The sequence below is a fragment of the Lagenorhynchus albirostris genome, chromosome 2 (genome assembly GCF_949774975.1).
Source record: "Lagenorhynchus albirostris chromosome 2, mLagAlb1.1, whole genome shotgun sequence".
Lineage (NCBI taxonomy): Eukaryota > Metazoa > Chordata > Mammalia > Artiodactyla > Delphinidae > Lagenorhynchus > Lagenorhynchus albirostris.
The window spans coordinates 4,138,112-4,159,098 of record NC_083096.1 but is presented as its reverse complement, the minus strand read 5'-3'; the positions used below and the strand labels follow the sequence as shown (position 1 = coordinate 4,159,098).

At 38.2% G+C, this 20,987-nt stretch overlaps 1 protein-coding gene across 7 annotated transcripts in view; it reads left to right on the top strand.

Moving 5' to 3' along the window:
* The window catches only part of NEK7 (NIMA related kinase 7), a 149,895-nt gene that overhangs the window by 109,482 nt on the left and 19,426 nt on the right, over window positions 1-20,987 (top strand). For 6 of the 7 annotated variants that reach the window (XM_060126867.1, XM_060126844.1, XM_060126824.1 and 3 more), the window contains 2 exons: window positions 7,635-7,729; window positions 11,794-11,949. In XM_060126867.1, the coding sequence (XP_059982850.1) occupies window positions 7,635-7,729; window positions 11,794-11,949 (251 nt within the window). The remainder of the gene's footprint in view (window positions 1-7,634; window positions 7,730-11,793; window positions 11,950-20,987) is intronic. The other variant, XM_060126858.1, reaches the window with a different exon arrangement.

Here is a 20,987-nt window from a genome sequence, read left to right as displayed (position 1 = left end):
GGAGCGGATGAATAATTCTCGCAGGTGTTCAGGAAGAGGAGAACCGAAAACAGTGAAGGTGAGCGCTGTCCCCCTTCATTGTCCATGAGATGAAGGAAACATACCTCATTCATTTGTTTATGTGGTTTGCACTCCTTCTCTCCTTGTTTATTTTTGTGACATACTTGTGGCTATTGCACCTGAAGGGTAATTAGCTCTCTTGATGGGATTGTGTGCCCGGGGTGGGGGTGGGGGTGCGGAAGAGGGAGCCATGGATAGCCTTAGGGAGTGTCCATCATTCTGAATTAGGAGATTCTGAGCAGAGAGATTATTTTTAAATCCAGAATGATTCATGAGGTGTGCTAGAGTATTGGTCCTTGGTGAGTTTTCTCTTGATCAATAAATCTGTAGTTTTCCCTCCTGGATGTACTTGTGATAGGGACCTTATTTTGGCCAATTTAAAACATTTATAATAATAATTATTACTCACCCAGCTTCAAACACCAGCTGTGGACTGAGTGCCATGTAGCACATGAACTGCTTTCTCTTCTGCATCTCTAATTCAAATCTTTAAAGTGGTTGTGATTACCTGGTTTAGGGTCCTTATCAGTTAGTGAACAACCAGAGCTCTTTTAAATGATAAAAGATCACCATTTTATTATTTTATTCTTCTTATGGTAAATGTATTGGCTTCTACCCCCCCTCCAAAAAAATACCCTCAAAGAATGTACCTCATCCCATCCCCAGACTGTCCAGTGAACTCGTAGAGGTCGAGGATGCTTTAGACCACGAGCATTTCCTGTGGGGTTCTTGGCCTGTGGCTGGCTCGGCACGTGGAATTGGCCCACGTGACGCGTGAATGAATCGTCAGTGCATTTGTGTTTCTTTCCTATTGGTGCCCTAACAAATTCCCACAAATGCAGTGGCTTAAACCAACAGATTTATTATTTTTGCAGTTCTGTAGGTCAGAATTCCAACATGGCTCTCACCCGGCTAACATCAGGGTGCCTGCAGAATGGCATTTTTTTCTGGAGCTTCGAGGGGTGACTTATCCGGGTTGTTGGCAGAATCCAGGTCTTCGGTGTTGCCAGACCCAGGCCCCTTTTTCCTTCCTGTGTCCTCCCGAGGCTGCCTCCCCTTCTGAAGCTGCCCTCATTGGCTTCTCCTCCTTCCTCCATCTTCAAGTCCCGCAGTGGCAGGTGGAGACCCTCTCACACTTGGAATCTCCCCTGCCCCTGCCCTTGCAAATGTCACGGACAGGCCAGGGTAGTCTCCCTAGCTTCAGCTCCCTTTGCCGTGTGATGTGACGTTCGCGGCGTAACACCAGGTGCCAAAGTGCTGCCCGCCTCCCCGGATTAGTCGGCCTGACGGCTGGAGAGTCTTTGGTGTCCTCCTCTAAAGCCCGGTAAGGTGACGTGGTTTAAAAGTCAGAGGTTTTAATGGAAGTTCACAGTACTGAAATTAAGCACTTTCTTTTTTAGACAGATGTCTTAACGTTAAAATTTCCCATTTTTAATTATAGACTTTCATCAGTGATATGTGTTTACTTTTCAAGGGAGAAAATACCACACTTGCATTCATGTAAGTTTTGCAGGCAAGTCCTTTTCTATCATTACTATTAGTTTATTAACAGTTCTTTTCTTTTTTAATTATTTACAAAAGCTTGTTTAATCCTCAAGGGTCGTCTCTCCTTTGTGCCAGTCTTGCTTTTGAGTGCCTTGCCTCCTCATGGACAGAAATAGAAAGCAATTTTAACAAAACTTAATTAGAAAAATTAAACTGCCATAAGATATAACCACATTATGTACTCCAAAGGTATATGTAAGTAATTAAGGGTAGTTATCTGCTATTCAAGCAAATCTACTTGCATCAAAGTTGCATTTATTATTTACAATGAAGTGTTTCCTGTCTGACGGCTTGCTCTAGTGAAAAGGAGAAAAAAAAAAAAAAACGGCTTAATCATGTTCTAATATGGCATTTTACTTGCTTTCTTAATGTCTCCCGGAAGAGCAAAGATAGTTTCCTTTTTGCATGTACGTGTGTGATTTAGTTATTATATATGCTTGTTGTACCTCCTGAGGATGGAATAGATTTTTACAAAGAGCTGGCTAGGGGGCTCTGATACTGGTCCTTGTGCTGGACAAATACTTGAAACCTCTTGGGGGGAAATTGTGTTGTGGTTGTCGTTGTTGTTTGCGTTACAGGGTTGCTTGAACTCCTCTTTCCCTTTCAAAATGAGACAATGGTTCTCTGATTTTGTAATGTTGCCAGCTGAGTAAACGCATGGCCGTCCTTCCACCAGCATCAGAATTTTCACACTGGGGTCTCTTGAGTGTACAATTCATGCTCCCCACACTGTTTCCAAGTGTGATATATCCTCTGATTACAACTCGGAAAATTAGTGTTCTTGAACCAGGCTTTAAAGCAGTTTCATTTTTGGTGCCAAGTGCCACCTGTGGTCACGTGCTTGTCCTTCCCACACCTTCCCTGGCACCTCTCTGTGGGTCTTTCCTTGGCGTGTACCCCATCATAGTTCAGCGTGGTTTGGAGGCTTAAAGGCAGCATATGCCTGGTCAGTATTAAAGACTACTTTCACGGATTTATTTTTAACTTGCAGTCCTTTCTTGACTTAAATAATCAGGCTGGGAAGAAGCTGTTATCTAATTGTAAACTGTGCATGTTTAACCTCTCAGCTACCATAAAAAGTATCTATTTGAAGCAGAGTAGCTGCAGAGAAGCACTGAACCCTGACCCTCACTCCTGGCCTTTGGTGTGTACATGCTGAGACTTGTAGAAGAGTTCTCTGCTGCTTAATTTGGAAAGATACAGACTTTTTTTTCCCAGTCTTATTTCACAGTCGTCAGTTTTAATGAAATAACTGTTTAAATGCAAGGGACAGAATGACCTGGCTTGAATTCTACATCCACACCTTACTAGCTTCGTGATCTTTGGCAAATGACCTGACTTCCTTTTGCGTCCTCTCTACAACAAGAATAATAGTAGTAACATCTCATTAAACTACCTCTTGGGGACTCCTCTGATGGCGCAGTGGTTAAGAATACACCTGCCAATGCAGGGGACACGGGTTCGAGCCCTGGTCCGGGAAGATCCCACATGCCGCGGAGCAGCTAAGCCCGTGCGCCGCAACTACCAAGCCTGCACTCTAGAGCCCACGAGCCACAACTGCTGAGCCCTCGTGCCACAACTACCGAAGCCCGCGTGCCTAGAGCCTGTGCTCCGCAACAAGAGAAGCCACCGCAATGAGAAGCCCGTGCACCGCAGCGAAGAGTAGCCCCCGCACACTGCAACTAGAGAAAGCCCGTGCACAGCAACGGAGACCCAATGCGGCCAAAAATAAAATAAAATAATTCATAAACTACCTCATAATAGCCCCCATTTCACTAGCCAGTGAGCCCCATGAAGACAAGGATTCAGCCTGTTTACTTCTGTCTCCCCAGCACCTAGAACAGTGTGGGCCCTGATAAACAGTGTTAAAAAGCTCAGCAAGGTAACACATATGATCCATTTAACACAGTGCCTGGAGCAGAGAAACAGTAACTAGAAAATTTTCTGGGTTTTTAAATGTTATCAGTTATACTTGAAAGATGAAAAATTTATTTAACAAATGTCTTTTGTAGAAGAAATATTGATCTACCACTCAGCCATTCTGTACTGACCTCAGATAATACTCCTTACAATTAAGTAAATTTGGCCTCCATGGAGTCTGCCAACATAATTTCTGGGCTGGCTTAAGAGTGTGAAGGAAAAAACGAAAATTAATTCCTATTCCCTGAAGTTGTGTGTGTTCGTGTGTGTGTGTGTGTGTGTGTGTGTGTTTAAATCAAATTGAGGTTTAAGATGAATTGTGTCCTTTCAGTTCTCCCAACAAGGAATGTTCAAAGCTTTCTTTTCTGCAGTTTGTTCTGAGAGAAAGAAGCAACATTTCTAAACTGAATTTGCTTGTTTCTACCCTCTGACGTAAAACATTTCAGTCAACTGTCCTAGGTAATAGTTTAAAACAGGAATATATTACTTTTTTCCACTTCACTTTCTGTATGGCTGTTTGCAGGGTTTTTATGAGTGCTGGAGAATTTGAGAGCAAAGGGATCTCAGAAACGATCTCATCTTCTTCATCACTGCACCTTACAGATGAGGAAAGTAATAAAAAGAGAAGTTAAGTGGTCCTAGTTAGTTGGTGGCAAAGGTAACATGTGAAACAGATTTCCTGACCTTTGACTGATTTTTCCTTTCCTCCCTTACTTAAAACAAAACAAAAAAATAGTAGCCCAAATCTAACCACATAAAAAGATGCTTCAGTGGTTCTATTATTTTTTCTCGTTCAAGTCTTTGCAGAAATTGCTAAATGTTTATAAACTATTGAAAAAATTCTGTATGTAACTTACTCTGATGAATTGAAAGTTATTAGTTTATTCTATAATAGCATGTTAACAGAAGTTTTTGGCTTTCTTAAACATATTGTAGAACTTGCAAAAATCAGTCTTCATTTTGTTAAGGATACATTTTAGGATGTATTTATTGTTAATAGAGTACTTCCCATGTAAAACTTTTCTCATATAGCTAGAATAAGTCAATTAACGTAATGGATTTTTTTTAAATATTTGAATGACTGTCTTATTATAAAGAAGGGTCAGATAGCATTTTCAGTTGTTAACAATTTTCCTCTAGTATCAGACTTTCTGTGTTTTATAATGTTATCATCCGTTTCTTACTCACTTTTACTCCTGTCAGGAGGTTAAAATGACATAAGTAACTGCTGCAGTGAAATATATTCCCGTTTTACCTCCAGCCACGCATTCTGGAAAGACTAGTGGAATCATGCGTCCTGCCGTCTGAGGCTCCTCAACGCACAGTACTTTGCGTGGTCGTTTTAGTGTCTAATCATGTCACTCTGCACCGCCCCCTTGTCTTGTACAGTCGTTAAGAAGTCACCACATTCTTGAGGCAACAGCACTAATACACACAGCTGTCATGAATTTTAGAAAAAAAGGTTTTTAGGAAATAATCATGTATTCATTAAGTTTGGAATGTGGAGAACGTCTCACTGCATTTAAACGCATTTCGCATTTTCCTGGGCACTTAAACTTTGCGGCTCTGTGCCCAGTAGAGACGGGCGAGGATGGGCAGGGGCCCAGCCTGTGCTCAGTGTCGGCGTCCAGGAAGGAGGCGCCCTGCGGGGGCAGGTTGGGGAGGCGTGGGGCGGGGGGGGGGGGGGGGGGCAAGACCTGCCTCTCGCACCCGGGCTCAGCGCTTAGTGATGAGTCTGTCCCATCAGTAATCATAGTGCAGGAGGCAGACTTTCTCCTTTCTTAATGACGCTTTTGGACATGATGTGTCGGTCAGAGAGGTGAGTAGCATACTCAGATTTCCATTTTATTATATACGCAAGATACACATAATTGAAATACCCAAACATGCGTATTTAGTATAAAGACGCTGGTTGCTGGTAATATGAAGGAGAACCCTCATCTGGGTTTAAAGCCGCAGCGTTAACTCTGTGTGTAACTGTTGGTAATGACCTCCAGCAGCGCACTAAGAGGCTCTTCTGTACCTTGCAGTTTTTCAGGTTTTAGGTTTAGTTTAGTGGGATTCCTAATCATCCCGCTTCTCTGCCTCCTTGGCTCTCAGGCCGGCCGTGTGTTGGGTCTGTGTGGCAGTTAAGGTGTGATGCTGGGGCTAATCTCTGTAAAATGCAAGCATTTGTTCTTCTTTTTCCCTCTCATCAATCTTTCACACTCACATCAAACCCCTAATGTATCAGCAGGTTTCCCAGAGCTACTGGTTAAAATTACCTTTGCTTTTGGTAAACTCTGAACCTTCAAGCCTCACTGTTTTCAGTCGCCCCCTGTGGATTCCGTGAAGCCTCTCTCTGCACATCCCTCACTGCCAGTCACTGGCTTCACGTCCAGGAGCCTGTACAGAGCCATTTATTATTCCAGCTGTACCCCTCCCCCCTTGAATGGAGAGCGTTCAGTATGCCCACAGTTGGTGTCGCTTGTGAAAACTACAAGTGGAAGGGGCCACAGCGCCCAAAGCTGCAGAGCTTGTGTTTATCTGACTCAATAATAATGCAAATTCTTTAAACCTAGCCATTTCTAAAAGTTTCTTGGCTTTTCTCACCCTGAGAGAATTTGGCAAACTTACTTGTTTGTCTTCAGAGGAAATGCTGCAATTAAATAATTTCTTTCTTAAAGTTTGCCTCAAATATCATGTCCGAATACTTCATACTTTAAATTTCTTTTATCCTCCTGTTTGCATACTCCTTTTTTCACTTCTTCACTTCTGTAAGTACCTCCCTTTCATCCATTCTGACTAGGACCGTCCATTACTAGGAAAAATGGATTCCAGTATAGATAGGATTTCTTGTGAATAGCTGGTTCATGATGTTTTCAGCTTTTAGCCCAGCATAGTTTCCACACAACCGTTAGGTTATAACTTCATTCTTTTGGAAGAAGAGGATGATGCCTTTGAGGATGATGCTTTGACTGTTAATGTGCCTCTTCTTGTTGCCTCTGACGAAACACCGCTGTTCAGCATTCTGAGTTACACTCTCATTAGATTTACTAACTCCTAGGGAGTACTTAAAAATTAGTAGAAGAAGGGAATGTGCTTTTCTCTGTGAGCAGCAGCATAGTTTTGGTAGCTGTTGCCTCAAGCAAGTAAAATTTCTAAATATTGTTCTCAAACTTTGATTTTCTATTTGGCAAAAAGCCTTAGGCAGATGGTGAAATAATAGTCGTCTAAGTTTGAGACTTAAGATATTCACTTCCAAAGTCACTTCAATGTTTTTTACCCTTCAAAATATAATGTATATGTCTTACTTATTTTAAGATATTTAATACATTTTAAATTAAATGTATTATATTAGCATTCCTTATATTATGTTCACATTTTCTAAAATGGTCATAAAAAACCAAAAAATGTACTCACACATCGAAACAAGCAAACCCCCAAATTATCCAGAGTATCTTGTCTCTATAAAGTTCTCAGTAGCAATAGTCTCGGACATTTTTTCAGAGATGTCAGTGACCTTTCACATACGTTAGTATATAACCCTTTGATGTACAAAAGTCTGTTTTATTCTTTCTAAAGTGGGAGTAAGGTACTGAAGGTTAATGATTATATCATTTGTAATTTTAAGAGTCACAACAATGTTCTAAGGGATGTTTCTGTAAAAGTTAATAAGTATGATTTATTTATACGTACTCTACCCAGTTGTTATGTATTGCTGTTTATTTTAAAATTATTATATCATCATGTTTAATTATTTGGGATATACAAGCCATGTTTAAAAAAATCAAGAAATGAAATCAATGTGAGTCACTTAGTAGATTTTCGTGTTAGAATTCCTTTCTTTTTCTTTAGTTATGCTCCCTAGATTCTCCCTGAATTGATCAAAAGGAAATAAAGTGTAACCCACCACACCCTTTTTAAAGTGGGATAGTTGTAAACATGCTGTTCAAGGATCAGGGAGGAAAGAGGAAGTTTAAAAGTTTTGAGTATTTCCCAGCGCAATCTTCTGATCCTAATGAATTATTTTGATGACATTTTAAATCTGGAATTTTGGGTGTAATTTCTTAGCACAGCGGCATCTTCATTCTTTTCCTTCTCTTGTTTTATTTGGTTTCTTTCTGCAGTGGGTACACCTTATTACATGTCTCCAGAGAGAATACATGAAAATGGGTACAACTTCAAATCTGACATCTGGTCCCTTGGCTGTCTACTGTATGAGGTAGGTAATGGCGATAAATTCCATATATTGAAGAGGTTTTACTTACTGGAATATATTTCCCCTATCCTAATAGTATATAGTTATTTTTTTCTGGGTGATGTTTAAGAATTAGCTTTTTAATAATGAGGAAGTTAATTCATTGACTTAGTAACTGTTCGTATAATGAAATTTAGTAACTGTACATTTCTACACATTTACTTCCTCTAATATAATTTTAAATTGTTTCCTTTTGATGGGAGTTTTATTTCTTAAATGTTTTTTATGTTAATATAATGTTGTTATATAATCTTACTTATAAAAATACACATTTGAAGATCTATTAAAAAAAAAAAACTGTTGCCCATGCATAACAGGATGGATATAATAGAATGGATGTAAAATATGAAAGCATAGTAAATAGCTTTGTCACATTTTTTTTCACTTTTATGTAGATTAATTCAGCTTTAAGGATAGTTTGTAGACAGATAATTCTTCTAGGTTATCACTTAGTTTCCGTGAGTAACGGTTTATATTGGTAAAGCTCAGTGAAATACTCTCTCTCACCTGTTCTACTGGTGATAATTTATCAAAGGAAGATGGAATCATGTAGATAGATCCTCTAGCAAGTATTGCAGTGTGACAGTTTGAGTGAAGAGAAGAAAGCATGCTATGAGCACATTTTATATTCATGTTATATAGTAATGGTATCAGAGAACACTCATGCTAGGGACTTCTGTAATTTACTTCTTTAATTGAATGGTAATTTTCCTAGGAATGTAGGCTTTCAGTCAAAGCTGTTAACTAAAACTTAACCTACATCTCGGTAACTCTTTTAATAAAATAAAATGAAGGAAAATAATACATTGAATCATTTTCATATTTTAAGGTATACAAAGGAAATCTGAACTGGATAGGTAGAAACCAGTGTATTTCTTACTCTTTATTTTATGTCTCTTGTCTTCCTGACTTAAATGAAATATATGATGAGATCATCTATTTTAATTGTTCCACCTTTACTTGGAAGTAGAGCAGCAGAAGGTTTTTTAAAATGTGTATCATAATCTTTAATTATTATTTTACAGATTGCAGGTTCAAATTTCCTTAATTTAAGGAACCTGAGATTGTTTATTTTGTTCTTCCTACTAAATAAACTAATGACCACTTAAAAAGAAAGAGATTTTAAAAATGTTCTTAAAGAACATCCTTAGGATAATTTTTATTAAGAACAGTTATGAATTAGTGATAGAACAAAATACATGTTTGTATGTATTCACATGAGATTAAAAGAGATTTATGCTTACTATATTATATTATGTTAATAGGTTCGAACAGTGTTGCACTGATTTGATTATATTAAGTTATTGTAGAGTTTAAAAGGCACTTTGTACATTTTAAAATATTTTATACCTGTTTAGGTGACCTTAGATTCCTTCAGGCCGTAGTCTAATAATATTATCAAAGCAACATTTTCCCTTTATACACCTAAAAGTAAACAGCAAATTGGTTTCCACTAAAGAAATTAAATTTAGCAATGAAAAAGAAAAAGTTCAGTTGAGGTAATAAGCATTTTTTGGGAAGTTTGCTAATTATTGTAGGACCAGCAGACTCCCATGTCAAAACTGAAATAATTCTTCACATTCTGGATTTGCCTTTGAGAGGCAGCGTCCCATTTTTATGTATACTTGAACACCAAAATAAAAATTATTTCTTTGGACACTCCTCCATTCATGTGTGTTATGTGTTGTGGATGGTTCTGAGTTACAGTATTTAATATGGTAACATTAGTTTTCAGCTCAGCACATTTCCTCAGTTGCTCTGTGCAGGTGATTGGGAAGAACTAGAATTTTTCTAAGGATTTAATTTACCTTGATGCTGTATATCTTTCTGGTTCTGTATTAATAGAATGTCAATAAAAATGCCCAGTAGTTTAGCTTTAAAAAATTGGCCATAGCGTCATATCGATATTTTATATTGTATCCCACTAAGAATTTACCATTCACAACGAAGGAGTGGGAAGCCTTTTTTGAAAACGTATTTTAAACTCAGAAAATTAGACTTTCAGATATTCCTGAAACCTCAAAAAAAAAAAAAAACTAGCAGTACAGTTTTAATTGATATGCAACAAAGTAGACTTTACTAATTAAAATCAAGATGCTGTGCTTTTGCTACACGGACCTTTACATGGAAAAGTAGGTTTTACACATTTCCTTTATTGTTCAGTGCAGCAATTGCATCCTTCCAGGGTTGTAGGTTGGTGGCTTACAGTTCAAAAAAAAAAGAGAGCTGCCACCAGCCCCAAAGACAGACAGTGGGCTTTCGTCCCTCCAACACCCCCAGAATACTAATCAGGGAAGTCGGACCCTGGAGGTCAGGGAGCAAGTCAATCATTCTAGCGATCGTCTCAGTGTGGAGGATCAAATTAGCCTGAAAAATTCAGCTGCTGGGAGGAGAGGGCGAGCAGCTGTCAGGGGCAGCATCGAGATGCACTAATGAACCAGATGAATAGTGCAAAAGCTTGAAAATAAAAACAGGACAGTTGACATTTTTCATCTGTCAAAGCAGGAGATGCATGAAAATATACTATTCCTGTTTAACTCCTTAGGGGACATTCAGATTTTTTTTTTTTTAACACTGCAGTATTGAGACAAAAGTACTGTAATGAACTCCTGGCACATGATAATGAATATACGGACGTTTACTTAGGGTTTTTGCAAACACGGAGAGACAGTAGTTTATACACACAGTCTATTTTTCAAGGGGGGCATTTTAAAGATTGTGTTTTATCATAAAGTGTCCTTGCATTTCAACAAAACATGTTATTATTATTGTAGCCCCTCTTCTAGAAATTTCCTCTCAAATGGAGTGGAAATTTGTATGTTTAGGGACATGCACCTTGTTTGGGGGTTTCTTCTCTTCGTGGGGAACACCTGTTCCTAAGGCGGTTTTGCAGGAGATCTAGGAAAGGGCTGCCGGGCGGCTCTGAGCTCTGCTTCCCCCCCAGCCCCGCGGTCCAGGCCGGGAAGGAGTTAAGCTCTGCCTGCAGCGGCCCAGACAGATGAGAGCCATTCGCAGCTCATGTGTCCCCGCCGACGCCCACCCCACCGAGGAGCACTGCTCGGCCCAGCGTGTTGCACGCACGCCCGGCCTGTCTGGGGAATGTACACATTGTCCTTCCAAAATCAAACTTATTAGCACATGTAGAAAAGGGTGACTGACTTGGGGGCAGCGTCGTACTCCGTGTTGTAGTCTCGCGCCCGCAGTTCAGAAATTCAGGAGGCGAACATTTTCAATTGAATTTTTAGTTTGTAACCCTGCTAACCGCAGTCCTTGCTCACACCTGAAATCAGGTCAAGTTAGAACCTGGTCTTAAAGTTAAATTCAATAATGTCTTTTTAAAAGGCATTCATTCTTAGAGTCGTTTTTTTTCCCTACATAAAAATCTCATTTGGATGCCTTGAAGTAGTGGCTAGACTCCTAGGGCTTTTGAGCACATTTCGTGTTTTCGAGACATCATCAAAAAAGAAAAGCAGTTCTAATTCATTGTGAACTAGTTGAGGATCAGTTATAACATTCAGACCGAGAAGACATTTTTTATCTCAAAATAACCTTTTCCTACAGAAACTGTCGTGTGAAATAAAATGCTATGTGTTCTGTTCCCCGAGCATTGCTAGATTATAATTCAGTTTTAACTTCAGTTTCATTTTTGTTGTATTGTGACCATTACATGGTTGATATATACCAGTGATGTCTGTCTAGTCATGAGATATACTAGTCGTTCCTATAGCATTGTATTTACAAAGAGTCTTAAGTTATTTTCTTATTCTTCTAATACTGTTTTATACTGCGTATGTGTGCGTGTGTATATGTTTAAATAATTATATGCTAACCATTTCTCCCTTTTAGGGAAGTTTAAATGTTGAAAATAATAACCAAAAATTGAAGTAAGACTTCTTAGGACTTACTCAGTAATTCTCTGAAAAGGATATTCACGAAACACAAAATGCCTACAGAACTTTATTTAAAGTATTTGTAATTACCCCTCCACCCCCCGCAGTGTAATATACTTGATGAAATCTCCCTTAAAGTTACCATGTAACTATATCAGTTTCATTGGGAGCATTTTACAGATGGCTGCGTTACAGAGTCCTTTCTATGGCGACAAAATGAACTTGTACTCGCTGTGTAAGAAGATAGAGCAGTGTGACTACCCACCTCTTCCTTCAGATCACTATTCAGAGGAGGTAAGTCATTTTTCAGTCATGCGTTCATGTTGTTCATTTTGCTGATGTTTGCATTTTATTATAGAATCTTCTTTTATCCATTGATACAAATGACAAGTACAGGTGGCAGAAAGAGCACCTTCATTCCGTTTTCCTTCTCTCGGAGGCTTGGCTGTTAGAGAGGTGACCACAGTTAGTTCATCACGTGGAAAGGAACACAGCACAGCACGTGGTGTGACACCGGCCACTTCCTACGTGGGATGGGAACAGCGGCTGACTGCAGCCTCCTAAACACGGCAGAGGGCAGAATTAATGCCGAAGCCAGGCTCTGGGCGACCAGCATGTCCAGTGGCCCCTCTTAACAGGGTCCCTCCTCATGCCTATGGTCTCAGAGCAGCACACAGTTGTAACTTTCTCTTCTGGCACCACTTCCTTCCCTCCCTCCGGCCCATGTTTTCCCAGAGTGGAAGCAAACATCTCTCAGCTGCATGCCTCTCAGTCTTATTCTTTCAGCTTTACCCTCCTTCCTTTTGCTTTTACAAGATCTGTCCCATCACCACCTCACTGCTGCAGTCAGATTCCTGTAGGAAATGTTTGTGCTTATCACTGTAGATGTGGTAAAAAGTACATTGGGTAGAATTGAAAATCTTAGAGGACTTTACCTTGTTAAGATCTGAGCTGGATCCTTGCTTGCTTTGGGAGCCCACTGAAATGAGTTGTTTGGGCTCCACCCAACATCCAGTTTTTCATTGAACAAAACATCTCCCATTTTTGCCTAATGCATCATGATTTTATCTATATTTAAGGAGGAGATATGCAGAATAGCAGTGTCTCAGGTTAACTAAGTGTGTTCACATAACTGTTTTTGGAAAGCTCAGTGGGGACCCACCCAGAGAAACCACTGTTTTAGGACATCTCACCTGCTCATGAGCAGCAGATGTTTTGCCCAAGGAAAATGGAAAGGGGCAAAGGACAAATATGAAACAATTATAATGTTCACCTTTTAGGTGGTCTTAGCACTCTTTCTATGTGAAATGAATGCAGTCGGTTCCAATTTTATATAAGGAAGAGTGAGTCCATGTAACTTGAATAATAAATATCTCTAAAGAATTTTTACCATATGTAAGGCATTTGTGGTCCTAGGATGTTGAAAGTACCTTTTTTTTTTCTAATAGTTTTGATATTGATAATCAATGGCGCTTGTTTTTTTTGTTTCACAGCATTGGTATTCAGGTAATTAGAACAAACTCTTACAAGGCAGTGGTGGTAATTTAGAAGTATTACCTTTATTTGATGTTAATGCTATTATGTTAGCCATTTTTAATTACTATTTTGGGTATAGAATATAAATACGGCACTTCACAAAGCCAACTTCAGAACTCCCGGCCTGGAAATACAGTAGGGTGTGAATAGTCATGCAAAATGATAGCGAGAATGTCAGGGGCCGTCCTTTGTTGTGTCATTCATGCTGTCTTCTTTTTTCCACGAAGCGCATGAATATTTCACATATCTGCATCCTCATCCCCTATTCTTCTTGACTAATTTTCAGACTGTCTGAATTTGCATTTCACATGGTAGCTGATTAGGAGATGCCGAGTGCAGCAGTGAAGCCTCAGCAGGCGGTTGCCATGGTGACCTTCAGCAGGATTTTAATGATGATACCACTAGTGGTTCGTTGAAGTCGGCCTGCCTGCAGGGCTACTTCACTGCAGCTAAGTGTGAAGTTGGATTTGCGGATTCTCAGCCAAGGGGCAAATATCAAAGTCTGGCCCAGATAGAAGAAGGTCTTATGGTTGGGAAAGGAAAACAGATTACACTTTTTTACTTCACTCTATATAGTTACCAGTTTTGAAGAGAGATATAAAGCAAAACATGTTATATGATGTACTTTCCAAAAAAGATAGTACAGTCTCTCCGATTGGCAAAATTTGCTGTTGCACGATGATAAAACTGAAAGCTGTAATGCGTAGGTAAACAGGGAAACTAATTCTTACTGAAGAAATGAGATACAAAAAATACAGACTAATGATCTTACTTTAATCTGTTCAGTTATGTAGAAAAGTTCTCAGAATAAGAGCTTTGAAATGCAGATGTGCTTAATAAATATTTTCTCTCCTTAAGTAGGAACTCAGTTTGTTTGGAAAATAATTATACAGAATTTATGGTAGCAAAAAACCTGAACAGACTTCATGCTGCCATACTTTAACGGTATCTTAATATTCCTTTATATAGTAGGCTTTACAGATCTTTTAAAAGTCTAAATTGCCATGTAGCTTTTTAGTAGGGCAAAATTTAGGAAACAATGAAAAGTGAAGTATAAAGTTTTTCAACAGTGAACTTTTAGTTAAAAGACCAATCCATTAGGTGTCAATTTTATAGCTCAAATGCTAACAGACTCTATATCTGTTGGAAAACTAAACATTTTAAGCAAATTAATTTCCCACCAAATATCTATTTGAAAGCTTACCAAGTTGATTTAGCTACTGCTAAATTTTTAAGGCTCCTGCCCAAAGAGGACACACAGGGAGCATTTCATGAGAATAAAAGGCATGCCTGCCAACCAGCCTCAATTGATCAGAATCCTGAGGAGCTCTACAAGGTTTATTTCCAGATACAGTCATTCCATTTAGAACAGCTCAGAGTTTAAGAGCTTAGGATTTTTAAATTTCTTATAATCTAAGACATAGATACACTTCAGCATTAAAAACCAAAGCTGAGAAATAGTATCCTTTGGAAGAATAAAGCTGTATGTCAGATATTTCCTTTTGAATTAAGTTGTTGTTATTATGTACAGTTTAGGATTCCAGACTGAATTATCTCAGCTGCACATGAATGATATTAGGAACGTATATATATTTGTAGCTGACTAAAGTATCTTATGACTTTTAGTGTTCAGTATTCTTTCCTTTTCTAGTAGTGATCTCATTCATGTAGCAATAGGGAATTACTGTACTTAACAATAAAAATATTGGGTCAAAAAAAAAAGGTAGATATTTTCCCTGAGATACCTCTTAGTTTTAATTAAACTTGGTATTGTTGGTGATTAAGAAATTAACATCAGTGAAGCAGACATTTATTGAACATTTACTAAGTCCAAGGAGTTGTAATTCCCACGGCCCCTCGTAGTCTGGTCTGGGCTGAGCTCTCCTGGCGTTCTGATCACAGTGTACTCGCTTCTTTCCTGAACTCTGCCCATGCAGGTTGTACTAGAAGGCCCATGAATTTCCTTCTTTCTGTGGGTGCTGCTTCCTTGTGTTGAAGCGCTCCTTACCCTGTGCTTTATCAGGCAAACTCATTGTCTTTAGAACAAACCATGGCCGTCATCTTCTGCATAAAATTATCCTGCTCCCCTTTCTCCACCCCTCAAACCCTCCTCCCTTGGCAGCCACACTGCATTATAATTGTTTTTTTTCATTGAGGTAGAGTTGATTTACAGTATTATGTAAGTTTCAGGTGTACAACATAGTGATCCACAATTTTTAAAGGTTATACTCCATGTATAAGTATTATAAAATATTGGCTATATTCCCTGTGCTGTACAATATATCCTTGTAGCTTATTTATTTTATGCATAGTAGTTTGTGCTTCTTAATCCCCTTTTGTCCCTCCCCCTTCCCCACTGGTAACCACTCGTTTGTTCTCTGTATCTGTGAGTTTGTTTCTTTTTTGTTATAGCCACGTTTGTTTTCGTTTTTAGATTCCACCTATAAGTTATGATGTACAGTATTTGTCTTTCTCTGTCTGACTTACTTCACTTAGCATAATACCCTCCAAGTCCACCCATCTTGTTGCAAATGGCAAAATTTCTTTCTTTGTTCTGGCTGAGTCGTATTCCATTGTGTATGTGTACCACGTCTTCTTTGCACATGTGGCTCCCCACTCCAGACTGTCTGGCTCCTGTAACTGCTTTTTATCTTTGTGTCTCTAGGACCTGGCACACTAAAAAAGGTTCAGTGATTGATTGATTAATCAATTGAGCGAATGAGAGAGTGAGATTACAGGAATAAATGAAAAGAATGAATGAACCAGTTAATGTCAATTGAATGAATGAATGTTCTTACAGAACTCTCTATGCAGTGAGGAAGAAAATTACTCAAAAGACAGGTCAGAGGTATGATGTTTCCTTTTATTGATGTTACCTGCTATATGATTTTTTTCATTCTGATAAGCAAGCAACATCATATCTGCAATGTCCAATGTCCATTACTAGGAAATAAGGCAAATAGATTTTTTTCCCTTCAGTTTCTATATTTAATTTCTTTGGGAGACACTGGAGTAATCATCAGAATTGTGCATTTTCACGATTGTTCACTAATTTATCTCAGGAGAATCTAAATTTTAAAAATAGTGAATAGTTTATTGAAAATCATTTATATAGAAAGTGTAAAGTGTGGTTCTCTACTGAGTTAGTTTCTTTTTAACCGATATTTGAAAATCTGAGCACTAACACAATGCGAAATATAGATTTGTGTCTTTAATTTTTTTTAATTAAAAAATCCTAGCATAAATAGAGAATACACAGGAAAGGCTGAAGAGAATTTTGCCTCAGCAGATTGGAAGGAAGTTCTGAAAAGTTGAGTAAAGAGTTTGTAGATGAAAGTGAAAAATGGAAATGAGTAGAGTGAAGAAGAGTGTTCTCAGTCTGAGAAAACAGTAGGGAGAAATTAAATTGAAGATTTGAAAACCATACTTTAAGTAAGAAAGAAACTTAAGTGCCTGTAAGACATTGGTGAGATGGTTAAAGCTTTTTAATAAAGTGGACAGTGTTATGATAGCAGTGCTTGTGAATCTGACCTATTATGGCAAATGCTTATCTGTTTAGTAGTAATTTTAAATTCATTATAAGTGACAGACTATTTTAGGACACAGTACTTGTGGTTACCTTGTAATTTTATATATGGGTGTATATATATATATATATATATATATATTTTTTTTTTTTTTTTTGCCGTATGCGGGCCTCTCACTGTTGTGGCCTCTCCCGTTGCGGAGCACAGGCTCCGGACACGCAGGCTCAGCGGCCATGGCTCACGGGCCAAGCCACTCTGTGGCATGTGGGATCTTCCCGGACCGGGGCACGAACCTGTCCCCTGCATTGGCAGGCGGACTCTCAACCACTGCGCCACCAGGGAAGTCCATGGTAATTATATTTTTGAAAACTTGATAATTTAGTAGGTCTTACTACTTCTTTTATAGGTGAAGAAACCAAAATATAATATTGGAATCAAAATTATTAAACCATTAATCAGTTTTCACATTATTTAATGCCTCTCTTGTACATTAAATTTCTATGTGTTTTGTGGCTTTATACCTCCAGCCCACAGATAGAAAAATATCAATTACTATTAAAACTCAGCTAATGGAACTACTTCTCGAATATGCAATTATCCTATAAAGTATCAGCCTAAAAGGTCACATCCAAAGAACTAATGGAGAATGGATGAAATCTCATAAACATTCACCTCCAAAATGATAATCTTTTTCTTTAACGTTATTAAATAACAATTTTTTTTTACTTTATTACTTCCATTATGATTTCTTCCTTTCTTAGACAATGCCACAATTCCCCCTCCTCCTTCTTTATTTTTTTTAAGTTAGAGAAATGGAAGGCAGGAGGGAGAGTTTTTTCCAGGAATAGTTCAGTGGTGCACACTAGCAAAGTCTTCCCTACCACTTCACTCAAATGCATAAGAATTTCCAGCATCATTTTCATTATTCTTTTTTTTAAATTGAAGTGTAGTTGATTTACAACATTGTGTTTCAGGTGTACAGCAAAGTGATTCAGTTATATACATATATATTTTTCACATTATTTTCCATTATAGGTTATTACAAGATATTGAATATAGTTCCCTGTGCTATACAGTGGGTCCTTGTTGTTTACCTATTTTATGTATAATACTTTGTATCTGTTCATCCCAAACTCCTAGTTTATCCCTCCTTCCCTTCCTTCCTCTCCCTTTTGGTGACCGTACGTTTGTTTTCTGTCTGTGATTCCGTTTCTGTTTTGTATATAGATTCATTTGTATTATTTTTTAGATTCCACATAGAAGTGTTGTATAATATTTGTCTTTCTCTGTCTGACTTCACTTAGTATGATAATCTCCAGGTCCATCCATGTTAGTGCGAATGGGATTATTTCATTCTTTTTCATGGCTGAGTAATATTCCATTGTATATGCGTACCACTCCATCTTTATCCATTCATCTGTCAGTGGACACTTAGGTTGTTTCCATGTCTTGGCTATTGTAAATAGTGCTGCTCTGAACCTTGGGGTGCATGTAGCTTTTTGAATTAGACTTTTTGTCTCCTCTTCTGGATATATGCCCAGTAGTGGGTTGCTGGATCATATGGTAGTTCTATTTTTGGTTTTTTAAGGAACCTCCATACTGTTTTCCATAGTGGCTACACCAATGTACATTCCCACCAACAGTGTAGGGGGGTTCCCTTTTCTCCAACCCTCTCCAGCATTTGTTATCTGTGGACTTTTTGATGAGGCCATATGAGGTGATACCTCATCATGGCATTTTCATTATTCTTGAGACTAGGTAAGTATTGATTTTTCCAGAGTATTTAAAATATAAAGATTAAAAAGCTTGATCCTTTCTATGCTTGATTATATATGAATAACAAAATAATAATGATGAATTTTTAGTTGAACTAAACTGATTTCAGATATTTATAGGTTATTGTAGAGTAACTATATTTGCATGGCTTTAAATAAAATTGGAATACCTAAATTTTTTCAACTTCTGAAATCACCATTTTCTTTCACCCACATAAGAAGTTTCTTGTTAAAGAAGGAAGGTCTGCAGCATTATTCCCATTTTACACATGAGCAGACAGAGACCCAGAAGTAACAGAGCAAATACTAGACTCCAGGGCACGCCTCACGACATCCACTGCTTGTGCTGCAAGAGCAAAGGAAGCAGCCTTTGGAAGGAGAGTCTCAGGTCTACCCCAGGCTCGTGGGCTCCTCAGTGCTCTCTTTTCTGTCCCCACCCTCACCCACCATGTCACCTGGGCGCCCCTTCCCTGGGGCACTGTGTCCCGGGCAGAGAGGCAGGGTCACAGCTCCCTCAGAGCACTCCTCTGCCTAGCCTGGCCGCAGCCTGTGGGCCACGCCACACTGAAGGGAAAAAATAAGGAACTTTCGCAGAAGGGTAGGAGTGATTTTTACATATTAGAATGTGTAAAAACTGCTACATGTATTTCAAATAAGGTATCAGAAGTGTCGATCCATGACATGCTAAACAAAAAATGTTATGATTTGTTGTAATTTTATTGCTTCATTTCCCAAATGTTTACCCTTAAGGAAAGGAGAGCAAAGTACTAAGTGGAAGCCTTAAAAATTAAAACTGGCTTTTTAACCTAATACTTACAGGTAACTTCTGTTTATATTTAAATTCAGAATATGCTTAAAGAAGTTTTTTAAGTTGAGTCAGTAACAAAACACATGACCTTTGTTTTAGCTCATAAAAGAGCTACTTTATGTAAATAAGAAAAAAAGATGAAAGTGCCAGGTACAGATTAGTTTTGCATATTTTGAAGTTAAACTATAGTTTATAAAACCTCTTATTCATTTGACCAGTCTAAATAGTTCTATTTTATAGTTGCTACCTTCACAAATTTTAATACAACTATATAAATTTCCTGGAGTTCTTACTGGAAGTTAACCATTGTTATTTAAATTGGTACTAGAAGATTATTCCTAATACACTGTCCCAAGAATATTTAAATGAGGGACATTATATTATATGGCACAAATAATGTTTGGAAGTATATCTGTTTTCACAAATATTTCTCTAGTTCTTATAGTTATGTAATCCAATGCTGAGTGAGATGAGAGTGTTTTACTTTAAAATGTAGAATGAGATATCTAATAATATTAAAAATAATCTATAACTGTGCCATTATTTGTTAAAATTAACATTGTTATCTCAAACACTTTTTTTTTTCATTTTAACATCTTTATTGGAGTATAATTGCTTTACAATGGTATGTTAGTTTCAGCTTCACAACAAAATGAATCAGTTATATATATACATATGTTCCCATATCTCTTCCTGCTGGCGTCTCCCTCCCTCCCACCCTCCCTATCCCACCCCTCCAGGCGGTCACAAAGCACCTAGCTGATCTCCCTGTGCTATGCGGCTGCTTCCCACTAGCTATCTACCTTACGTTTGGTAGTGTATATATGTCCATGCCTCTCTCTCGCTTTGTCACCGTTTACCCTTCCCCCTCCCCATAGCCTCAAGTCCATTCTCTAGTAAGTCTGTGTCTTTATTCCTGTTTCACCCCTAGGTTTTCATGACATTTTTTTTCTTAAATTCCATATATATGTGTTAGCATACGGTATTTGTCTCTCTCTTTCTGACTTACTTCACTCTGTATGACAGACTCTAGGTCTATCCACCTCATTACAAATAGCTCAATTTCATTTCTTTTTATGGCTGAGTAATATTCCATTGTATATATGTGCCACATCTTCTTTATCCATTCATCCGATGATGGACACTTAGGTTGTTTCCATCTCTGGGCTATTGTAAATAGAGCGGCAATGAACATTTTGGTACATGACTCTTTTTGAATTATGGTTTTCTCAGGGTATATGCCCAGTAGTGGGATTGCTGGGTCATATGGTAGTTCTATTTGTAGTTTTTTAAGGAACCTCCATACTGTTCTCCACAGTGGCTGTATCAATTTACATTCCCACCAACAGTGTAAGAGGGTTCCCTTTTCTCCGCACCCTCTCCAGCATTTATTGTTTCTAGATTTTTTGATGATGGCCATTCTGACTGGTGTGAGATGATATCTCATTGTCATTTTGATTTGCATTTCTCTAATGATTAATGATGTTGAGCATTCTTTCATGTGTTTGTTGGCAGTCTGTATATCTTCTTTGCAGAAATGTCTATTTAGGTCTTCTGCCCATTTTTGGATTGGGTTGTTTTTTTGTTATTAAGCTGCATGAGCTGCTTATAAATTTTGGAGATTAATCCTTTGTCAGTTGCTTCATTTACAAATATTTTCTCCCATTCTGAGGGTTGTCTTTTGGT